This window comes from Gymnodraco acuticeps, unplaced genomic scaffold (assembly GCF_902827175.1).
Source record: "Gymnodraco acuticeps unplaced genomic scaffold, fGymAcu1.1, whole genome shotgun sequence".
Classification (NCBI taxonomy): Eukaryota; Metazoa; Chordata; class Actinopteri; order Perciformes; family Bathydraconidae; genus Gymnodraco; species Gymnodraco acuticeps.
This window is the reverse complement of record NW_022991187.1, coordinates 1,182,913-1,194,307: the sequence shown is the minus strand read 5'-3', so window position 1 is coordinate 1,194,307 and position 11,395 is coordinate 1,182,913. Positions and strand designations below refer to the sequence as shown.

At 38.3% G+C, this 11,395-nt stretch overlaps 2 protein-coding genes across 3 annotated transcripts; one reads left to right on the top strand and one right to left on the bottom strand.

The window, feature by feature from the left end:
- Positions 1 to 614: 614 nt before the first annotated feature.
- Positions 615 to 5,629, top strand: rilpl2 (Rab interacting lysosomal protein-like 2). 2 transcript variants are annotated; one of them, XM_034238251.1, is made up of 4 exons: positions 615 to 1,059; positions 2,093 to 2,241; positions 4,133 to 4,255; positions 5,191 to 5,629. In XM_034238251.1, exons 1-4 carry the CDS (start codon positions 766 to 768, stop codon positions 5,210 to 5,212), a joined length of 588 nt encoding a protein of 195 aa, XP_034094142.1. In that variant the 5' UTR covers positions 615 to 765; the 3' UTR covers positions 5,213 to 5,629. The 2 variants fall into 2 exon arrangements, with proteins under 2 accessions (XP_034094142.1, XP_034094141.1); XM_034238250.1 differs by having other exon boundaries at positions 766 to 1,059; positions 2,090 to 2,241.
- A 181-nt stretch (positions 5,630 to 5,810) lies between these two features.
- On the bottom strand, positions 5,811 to 11,304 carry kmt5ab (lysine methyltransferase 5Ab). The gene is made up of 8 exons (XM_034238242.1): positions 11,162 to 11,304; positions 10,850 to 10,953; positions 9,409 to 9,556; positions 8,464 to 8,668; positions 8,285 to 8,372; positions 8,033 to 8,092; positions 7,574 to 7,764; positions 5,811 to 6,779 (listed from the first exon to the last, which is right to left on the bottom strand). Exons 1-8 carry the CDS (start codon positions 11,169 to 11,171, stop codon positions 6,569 to 6,571), a joined length of 1,017 nt encoding a protein of 338 aa, XP_034094133.1. The 5' UTR covers positions 11,172 to 11,304; the 3' UTR covers positions 5,811 to 6,568.
- Between the last annotated feature and the right edge of the window lie 91 nt (positions 11,305 to 11,395).

The window sequence follows — 11,395 nt, the reverse complement described above, 5'->3', positions numbered from 1 at the left end:
ATGTAGGGTTACCCATTCATTTCCTATAGGGGTTATTTTTGAAATGGAACATCATAGGTGTTGCAAAGTGGACTTAACCACTCAAAATGTTATAAAAGTGGTCAGCACTTGTATATGTGGAGATGCCTACTGTGGAGGACATCATAATGTAAAACGTTATATTTATGATTGATGAAAGTAGTAAACCAAACACGACAGGAGGGTTAAGTAAAAGTCACTTAAAATTGTACTTGAGTGTTTGATCAAATATAATTTTCCATTTAATAATACTAAATATAGTATACTATACAGCACAATATATAAATAGGATGGAAATACAATGGAAATGATAAGCAGTGTAAGTGGGTAATTGAGAGAAAGAAGAAGGCTGCAACAACATTTTAAAATCACGTGCTTTCTCACCTGATAGAGAGACACGTCAAAAACAAAGAGCTCTCACTCACACCGTCTACACATGACCTACATTTCATTAACCTGGAAAAGACGACCATAGTTTACGAAACACCAGTGTTGATGAGGGAGTCCTCTTGAGTTTATATACGACCTTTGTACTCACCTGTCGCTAGGATACTTTGCCCTCCTCTGCCGCCACGCCATTGGTGGAAGAGTGATGGGGGAAGTGCTGCTGTAAGTTAGTTACCTTCTGCCAGTAAAACTGTACAGCCGAAGTCAAACAGAAAGAAGAAAACTCAATTTTTAGAGCATTGTAGGGAAACAGTGGGGGGAAAAAATCACTTTATTCTGACATTCAAACATTATTCCGTCATGGAGTTTGGTGAAGAGTCGTCGCCTGCTCTGGCTTTCGATAAGGACGCGTTTGAGCTGACGGTGGAGGATGTATATGATATTTCATATGTAATCGGTAGAGATTTGTTAAAAATCAGCAGCAAAGGCGAAGAAGTTTCGGACTTACAGTTCAGGATAGTCCGCGTGTTGGAAATGTTTGAAACATTAGTGAATAAGTACAACTTGTCTCTGGAAGAGCTGAAAATGGAGCGAGACAACCTGAAGAGTGAACTGGACCGGATCCTGCAGGAGAGATCCTCTGGGCAGGGGGCGGTGAGTAACTTTAATAATAATAATAAGGTATTTCCTTTTAGTTTATTCCACTCATGGCAATCATTATAAAACATGGACACTTTACGCCATTTTTGCAGCACATGATGGAAAGTAGCAGGGAGGAGAACATCTTATTTTACTTGCCCCTTATTAAAGAATAAATACAAATAATAATCGATAGTCTGTCAATCACAGCAGTTTACAAACACTTACAGTAAGATTTAAAACAATCATAAGTTAACACAACAATCTACCATCAGCAAAACAGGTTACCTAACATCTTCATACTGTCTCATTATTCTTTCTTTATACATTTAATCAAACCTAAAGATGTGCATACAGCCCTTTAAATAATTTGGTAAATAATTCCACAGTTTAACACGAACTACAGATATACATATCTGCTTTAAAGTAGTCATAATTCATATATACTTATAATTTACTAGTTGTAACTGATGATAATAAGCTTTATTTGTATAGCATGTTGCATACATCAGGTGCAGCTCAAAGGGCTTTAACAACATGGCACACATGACAAGTTAAAACAAGAAATTCAATTCAGGTCAAAACCCATTTTTGCACACATGCAGCACAACAACAACAACAACAACAACAACAACAACAACAACAACATATAAGTTCAAGGGACACAGCGAGGTTAAAGGTGTGATAGGTAAAATAAAATGGGTAAAATATAATAAAATAAACAATGATCCATCTCGGTAAAATAAAGGCAGACATAAGACAACAAATAATAAAATATAATAAAATATTAAAGCCTATGAAATAAATAAAGCAAAGATAAGATGAAAGACCAATTTTAAAGGGGATTTTGCAAATAGAATTATAAAATAAATAAAAACCTATAACATGAATAACTTATAAGAATAAAACAGATTAGAAGACCAATACAAATAAAGGGGGGTATCGCTATAACAAGCAAACATGTGTCTTCAGAGTTACTCTCCTACTTGTCAGACATAAAGTAAACATGTTAAGACATATGCTTTTCTCCTCTCTGCCATTACAGCAGACAGCGGGTCCGAACCAGCTGCTGGTGGACCTCACGGACCCCAACAGACCGCGCTTCACCATGCAGGAGCTGAAGGAGGTTCTGCAGGAGAGGAACCAGCTCAAAGCTCAGCTGATGGTGGCTCAGGAGGAGCTGCAGCTCTACAGGAGGTCAGGGGCTTTTCACTATAAAAAGTCAAGGAGTAGTGAGAAATATGCATCCCAGTTTTTAATTAAATGTTTTAAAATGTGTTGAACTCCACATTTTGCACTTTCCCATTATTTAATGAAAAACTATTTAAAAATATTGATATCTGAATTGATTATCAAAGTAATTGGGGATTATTATTCTGTTGATCGATAGCTCCAAACCAAAGCTAACTCTAAAGCACTGGTTTATGAAATTCATGTAAACTCTTATGCAATATAACTGCATTATAATGTAAATATAATGTTAAATTATTCATTAAAGGAATTGTTTTAGTGCGTTTTTATGTTATTCTTTCATAGGTGTATGTTTTAATGTTGTGAGCCAGACACATACTAAGATAAGAGAAGAGAAGAGAATACTTTATTTATCCTGAAGGAAATTGTTGTGCCAGAGTAACAAAATACAATAAACACAATAGCACAACAGCAAAACTGTACACTACAAGTACAGCAAAAAGAGCAATTAAACATCTACAGGTGGGACGGGTGGCGCAGTGGTCTGTGCATCTGATCATCAGATCAAGGGGTGCTGGGGAACTCCAGTTCGAAACCCGCTCCTGCCGCAACTGCAAGACACTTCACCCGGATTTGCTCCTGTGGGTATTGTCCACAGTACATGTATGATATCAATGTGTACTTGTAAAAGCGCCTCGATGACTTCGAGGCGTGAAGATGGACGGTGTGGCGCAGTGCGCTGTGCAATGATCATCAGATCAAGGGGTGAAACCCGCCGCTGCTGCGTCTGTAAAGCCGGTGTGTCCTTGGGCAAGACACTTCACCTGAACTTGCTCCTGTGGGTATTGTCCACAGTGGTGACCATGATGTGTGTAATGTGTATTTGTAAAGCGCTTTGAGCATCTGGAAAAGCGCTATAATAAATGTAAGGAATTATTATTATTATTAGACAACATGAAACATAGATGGTCACACAATCAATGCAATTATTAGCAGTAGTTAGTAGTGCAAAAAACGTAGTGGCAGTTACGTAATTGCACGTTATCATAGCATTATTAATAATAATAATAATATTGCACAGTTATATATAGCAGCGAGTGTATTGTAATGATGGTAATTATATTGATATGTATATTGCACATAGTGTTACTTAAGGGTGAAGAGCTCAAAAGTTTGATTGCCACTGGGAGGAAATACCTCCTGTGGCGCTGAGTGGTGGTCTTCGGTGATCTCAGTCTACCATCATGTGATAGACAATGAAGTTACTGTTAATTACATGCACGTCAATACAGCACGTCAAACCAGAGCCTCAGAAAGGACTAAACAGCCGTATCAACACCTCTCTGACACAATGACATCAAAACTGAACACTATAACCTTTCAGACAGGCGGAGCTGATGTGAATTGTTAAGATGTTGGTAATAAAGTTGTGGTTACTCAGTGGGAACATAAACAAATATAAAATCTGAATTGAGCTGCTTGTTCTTGTTTTAAGATGATCATTTCCATGAGAATGACAGAATGCCCTTTAGAGAGCATCTGTGGTTGGATACAAAATCATCATTAGTACTCATCTTACGCTAATGACGCACACTGACACACAGTTTAATCCCACCGATACCTTCATTACTTTCTCAGAATTAAACATCCTGTTTCTCACTTGCCAATTGTAATCCTGAAGTAAACCACAACAATATCAGCGGCCCGTTTAGGCTCACATCACCAGTAGAAATGACCTGGTTACCCTTAATCTAATCATACCTGATAACAATGTTGATTCTAGTTCTGAAGGGTGAATTAAGAAGTACATCTTTTGAATATATGTTCAACTAAAAAGGGTGGACACCTTTGTATAAAACAATTCTCAGTGACCATAAAGCTCTACTTTCTCTTGCAGTGGGATTCTGCCCCAAGCTGAACCTGCCATGGTGGAAGTGGATCTGGACACACCAGCACACACAGAGCACAGAAGAGCCACGATAAGTGATGCAAAAGAGGAGAAAACCACCATAGGCAAACTGTGAGTAGACCAAACAAGGTTCACTCATTGTTGTCGCCTCTAATAATGCCTCTAGTAAGTCATTCGAAAGAAGTACCACCAAGTAACACTTATTTTAAAGGTCCGCTGTTATACTGTTTTTCATCAATATATTATAGCTCTCAGATATACAAACATGTCTCTGAAGTGTTTGGCTCCAAACACCAAACAGATCATTGCAGCATTACCCATAATCCCCTCTGTTTCAGCCCTGTTTCCAAAGTGCTGATTCTCTGTCTGTTACTTTAGATGAAAATAAGGAGCCCCTCCCCACGCCCCTCTGAGAGACATTTGGTTAAAAAAGAACACAATGGTGCTCTAGGAGGAGATTCAGGTGATAAGGGGGGGGGGGGGGTTACCTTGGTTGGTGATTGGCTAATGGTTACACAACCCAAAAAAATCGTTATGACATCATAAAGTGGCCAAAATCTGATCAGCTCATTTTCAGACAGGTTTTTATAGAAATGGATCAGGACCAAAAGAGAGAGAATCTTTTTACACAGAGGGGACACATGGTGATGTAGAAGAGACATGAAGAAGAGGATTTTGCATAATAGGTGACCTTTAAGCCGTTTACTACACATGGCAAGGTTTCAGCAGAAATGTCCTCAGCAGCCACATGATGTTGAAGCTCGCAGAGAGATCGTTCTCACAGCCCGTCTCCTGTCTCTTAATGATATACTTGTGACCGAATGAGTTCATGCTGATGCGGAGAAGCGTCTGAGAGCTGAAAGAGAAAAGGTTGGAAAATAGCAGAATGTCTGCCAAACTACTGCAGCTGTCAGTAATTACAGTCTGCCATGACTCAGTGTAGCCTTCTCGCTCTGGGTAGCTTTATTATTTATGTTGCTTTTGTCCCCTCCACCAAGCCCGGGAACAAACGTCCTAAACTAACCCTCGCCCTTTTCTGTCTTTAGGTTTTCATTCAGGCGAAAATAAGGAAAACCTTCCATAAGAGCTGACGATGTAGAAGACAAACGGGATTTGTCTGCAGTTTTCTCATTAGTTGACCACTTTTATATTGATAATTTTGTACTATTTTCAACAAGCACTGTATTATGTACTGGTCATTTCTACCTAAGACGGTTTATAGTCAAATAGAGAGTAGAAATATATATTATGTGGAATGTTTTCCTGATATGAAGTAAAACTGGAAAGTATTATCCAATTCATGTTGGAAATGATGCTAAATAATTAACTCAAAACAAAGTTATTTATAGGATTGAGAATGTAATGTTTTATAAATCTAAATTAATTCTACAACGGGACGCATGTTGGTCTTGTAATGTAACAATATTTGTTCTCAACTGTCAAATAAACGAAAGTGGGCCTCAACCCTCGACAATCATAAGAATAGTTTGGTTCAATTTGTTATGTTTTCCCTCTGGTATTAAATAAGTGTTGTTCACATCGATACAGGTTCTGATTGTCTCAATAGACTAATCTTAAGACAGATGTAAACTAAAAAGTCACATTCAAGAATGAAGACTTCCCTGAGATGTTACTTCGTTGGATTAACAGCACAGTGGAGAGCAAAGATGAACACAACTTTTATTCAATCAAGTCTTCAAAACCCAGATACTATAAAAAGTTGTAGTACTTTTTCTCTTGAAAGCTGTGGGCATCTCATTGTAAAGTAAAACAAAATAGATTGTTAATTTAGTAAAGTGTGCAGCACTGGCAAACAAAAGAAACATTGTTGAAATTCACCGCGTGCACTCACAACATATCGACCAACTTCTTCATCCTCACTGACTGAATATTGGGCAGCCTGATAGCATATAGGTTACACAAACAGTCTATGGTACATACTACCTAACTACTGCCCCCACATTTCCACGCAGACAAGTACCAGATACGGGTCAAAATAAGTGGAAAAGGGTGTCTTTTAAAGAGCACAGTATTTCATGAATATGCCTTCTTTACCACCAACAGCAGGAATAAAAACAACAGGGTTTTATTCCTTCATTTACAGCACAGGTAACAATTTACAAAAGTGAAACTGAATTGTCAGATATATTCATTTCTAAAAGAAAACCTCTGATAGTGTAAAACACTACGTATCCGGGAGAAATATACTTCAGTTTGCTACAAATACATTACAAAAATAAAAGCATTATAAAACACTAAGAAATCCACTTGTTGATTCGTTAGCACTCATTTAAAACAAAAACGTTTTGTATATTTATAAAAGCATTTTGAGGCCTGCTGATCCAAAGCGTCTGTCACATAAAGCCCAACAGGACCGCAGAGAGCACCAAGTCATCTGAAATATGAACACACGTGTTGAAGGGTTCAGTATTTGAGCCATGGGTGAGCCAACACTGAGGCTTTGCTCCGGTCCCCGTAGTCGTACAGCAGCTCCTCCTCTGCCTTGATCTCTCTGGACGCCACCAGGATCAGATGAGGGCTTCCATCGATGGCATGAAGCCTCGTCTGGCAGTTTCCATTCTTACTGTGGTTGATGAGTCTTCCCAGGCGGCCCGTTTCCTCTGTAGCGTCCACACTGTGGAGCGTCAACAAATACAGATCAAGAAGTTAAGAAATGTGCCTTTGTGACCTTACTGCAATCTTAAAGGTCCCCTATTATACTGTTTTTCATCAAAGGTCTCAGATACAAAACATGTCTCTGAAGTGTTTGGCTCCAAACACCAAACAGATCATTGCAGCATTACCCATAATCCCCTCTGTTTCAGCCCTGTTTCAAAAGTGCTGATTCTCGGGGGTTACCTTGGTTGGTGATTGGCTAATGGTTACCAAGCCAAAACATCGTTATGACATCATTAAGTGGCCAAAATCTGATCAGCTCATTTTCAGACAGGTTTTTATAGAAAAGAGAGAGAATCTTTGTTCCTGAAACTTTCAGAGTCTCTTTCCACATGTTGATGAAGAAGAGACATGAACATGTGGATTTTGTATAATAGGTGACCTAATGTACGGAGACAACCAAACACCCGCCCCTCCGTATCCAAGTCATTGGGGGTAAACTCTTCTCAAATAATACAGTAGCCCACTTGTGTCCATAAAACGCCAAAGCATGTAAATGAAAACAAGTTCTAATAAAGTAATGTTCACAGACTCAATTGACCAACCACAGAGCGTAGGCCTATAATTATTTAAGATTATTATTGTGTGGTTGATCACCTTAAATTTGATAGCCAGCTAATACAGAGACCCAGGGAACATGGGCATAATATAGTTATGTAATGCAATTTTAACTAGATAAAATAAAAAAGATAATAAATGAAATAAGTGTAAAGCCACGTGTCAATTATATTTCAAGTGTTGATTTGGACTCACCAGTAGGTTTTGGTATGATACTGGAAGTAGTACATGTAACAGCCTTTTTGGGGATCCAGAGCGTACTTGGCCTCTCGTTCTTTAGCCTCGGATAGCTCCAGTAGGTCTCCGTGGTACTCCACGATAAACTCGGCCTTGTTGAAGCCCGTGGCAGCAAATATGCCTCTTCCTTTTCCTTCTATGCGTTTGATCTGTCAACATTCACAAGCAACACTTTGTCAAACTCTTAATCACATTGCAGTTAAGGATTTGTCAAAACTAGCAACTAAAAAGTACTATTTACTGACTGCTTAGAATACGTTCAGGAGAAATTAAATATGTCACAAATATAACAAAAATACTGGAAAAAAAATACTTCAATGCACAGTCAGGTACGACCACTACGTTACAGACATCAATACATACAATGTGGGTCAAGGACGGTCTTCAAAATGACATATAAAAGACATTGAATGTTACCTGCAATCCTTCTTCAATGTCATTCTTTATCAGGTAATCAAGGTGTTTGTGTTCTTCACTCTGTTGACAATTTGAGGAATGGAGTCAAAGTCAGACTTTCTGCTAGGGAAAGCGATAAAGTGATGCAGAATTCTTAGAGACACTTTCACAAAAAACGAATTGATATCTTTACTGTAGTAACAACATGTAAATGTATTATCTTGGTGGAAAAGTATTTATTCTATTCACTAACAAAACACTTTACAAACAGACCTTTATCTCTGCCATGGTTTTTCTGTTACTCCGTCTGATCGGATAATAGTCTGTGACCTTCCTGTTTTGAGGAGCTTGATTTTCAGACCTGAAAAGAGAGGAATTATATACAAATTTGATTGTGCACTAATTTTTTCATTTTTTAAATGATGCCCAAAATGTTGTCTTTCTGCACTCACTTTTTTGCTGCTGGTTTGCGACGGGTTTTTCTCCGAGGTTTGTCGGCTAGAACCTTGATCTCGGCTGCAGATCTGCCATTCGTGTGTGCCGTTTTGTTCTCAAGTTGTTCAGTGGCTTGCTCTTTGATCCCGTGACTCTTACAACCCATTTCAGCCTTCTGTTCTTTGGACTCACAACTCTCCGATTTTATTTCATTAGGCACTTCTAAAATGAGGACGGAGAAGAATATAATTGACAGCGGTCCTCAACATTTGGCCTCAATCAAGAGAGTGAAGTTCAGGGTTCATACACTTTTTCACCAATGATTTTTACCTCATTTTCCATGACCAAAAAAATTACTCTTTCTCAGCGGTACCACTGAAAATAGTTTATTTTAACATGGAACAGGAAAATAAGGTCTGCATATGAAACATGTTGTGCCTATCTAAAACAAATCAAATAGTAGGCTTACTAGCTTCTACAGACTAAAGCTACTAAAATCTCTCAGCAGCAAAATACCTCGTCAGTTAAAAGCCATTTTACGTTTCATTACTATACGATACAGTATTTATTATCATTATAGTATTACTATTTCGGCAATTAGATAAAATATAAATTATATTTGATGCAACTTTAGTTACATTTCCATAACCTTTCCAGGGCCTGGAATTAGCATTTTGAATTTCCATGACTTTTCCAGGTTTTCAATGACCGTAAGAACCCTGAAAGTTCCTTTAAAAACAAAATGGCTACGTTAAGTCATAAGACAGGGGGCCAGTGAACACTGCTGCCTTTCACATGCACAGGAAGTATTTCTGTTGGACACGTGGAGCTGCTGACCATCCAAGGTAACACAGGGCTTAACATTAGGTTAAATGGGAGATTGCATGTATTAGAAAAGAACAAACAACAGCATTACATATTATTTGATTCAATCCTTTTCTTGAAGTTGATTTGTTGCTCACCTTTTTTTAACTTGGGCACGTCGGGGTGGCTGGCTCCACAGTCATTTCCCTCCTGGATCAGCATGCTCGAGCTGTCGCTCAGAGGGGATCTGGGTTTGCTTGGACTCCGTACACTCAGGAAATTGGTTTGTACTTCACCTACGCTAGTCTGCATAATGAAATGTTGTTTACCGTTATTATAAAAATAAAATAAAAAGGACAGACCCTGTATCAGTTACAGTTACCTGTGAGGTGATGTGAATGTTCAGCTAAATCTGACTAGATGCAAAAAAGGACATTTTGTGAAGCTGTGTTTATAACTCTTCATATCTGAACCTAGCTTGCATGTGAATTCAAGAGGGTTGTAACAGTATCAGATTTTCCCTGTACATAAAATGACCCGTTCTACACTCTTTATCATTATAGCTCATGTTTTGAGAAGCATGTTGATGTATAACTACTACATAATATTAGTTTAAATGTAAGCAGCACTAGCGTGTTAAATTAACTACATCAGCTGAGCTTCAAAATAATGTCATGATTATTATGAATAACAATTAAAGTAGGTGTTGCATCTCAATTAATTAATGTTTATTTATATAGCCCAATATCACAAATGTTACATTTGTCTCAGTGGACTTCACAGTTTGTACAAAATATCAGTATGACAATACCACACCCTCTGTCCTTAGACCCTCACATCTACAAGGAAAAACTTCAACATATCACACGTACAATGTGTTTTGTTATACTGTAGATAAGCAAATGTACAGGATATGAGACGTTGAAGACTTCACCGCTCTGCCTGCCAACTCAATAGTAACAACTTTGTACTGTTATGTGCTGCTTATAAGCAAATGACAAACAGCTGTGGAGAATCGCAATATTACAGTGTAAAAAACTGTTACAAGTAAAAGTCCTGGATTTGAACATCTCAAACCCTTAGTATGCATAGTGGCCAATTTCAGAATCATTTACATTATATTATTGGATCATGATTGATGCCTCTGTATTTACAACACTTTTAAGTTGCTGCTTGTAAAGACTGGGCTTGATTTAATTACTATAGACCCAACACAATTCGCAAAGTAACTACTAGAAACTAAATATTTAACATGCATGTAATGGGAGGTAAAACAGTGCAATATTTGCCTCTGAGATGTAGTGGAAAAGAAGAAGAAAGCAGCATAAAATGGAGAAACAGTTGTTCTTAAGTACAGTTATCTAGGCACCCTACGCCATTAGCAATAGAGTACAACGGTTTCTTACTACATCTGAACCGAACCCTATGATAAGGGGCGGTGAACAGTTTGGTGTAGATTCCGGCGGAAATGCTCAAGTCTGAGTCTCCAACAACGATAAGGTGAAGCAGGCCAGGGCCCTCTGTGTCCGTAACTTGATGGGTTAGCACAACAAGTGAGAAACAGCCATTCTTATTTTGGTTGGTGAACACAAAACATACCTTGTTTGTTGCCGGTTTGTTTTCCTTTGTCTCCCCCCGAGAAGGGACTTTATTTTCGACAGTGTTCTCGGTCTTTTTGTCGGTCCTCAGCACACCTTGCTTCCCTTTAAAAACATGGAAACGAATACACGTAAACACAGCGGTCTATTTTATCCTACATTTTACGAAAGCCGACAATTAATTAACCAGCTGCATGTATTTGAAAAGTTGCCCGTAATTTACGCTTGGTAGCATTGGCTACACATTAACTACTGAAGCTTGTGTGACATGCAACAATTAATGAAACAAAAAAAAACACGTTAAAAAGTTTACCTTTTGCCATGTCCGTGTCAGGATACAAAAAAAAAAATTAGGAGTCTATTTAATGTTGCCCTTCGGTGACCACGGGCTATTCACTGTGAAGCTCAATGCTTCTGCATTACAAATTGCATACAACTACTGAGCAAAGTAGAGCGTGAGCGCGTGGGGGATTTAAAAAAAAAACTGTACTGCCTCTCTCATTGGCCAATTGGTCCGGGGGGAGTAAACAAGTAATAAAGTAGTTCT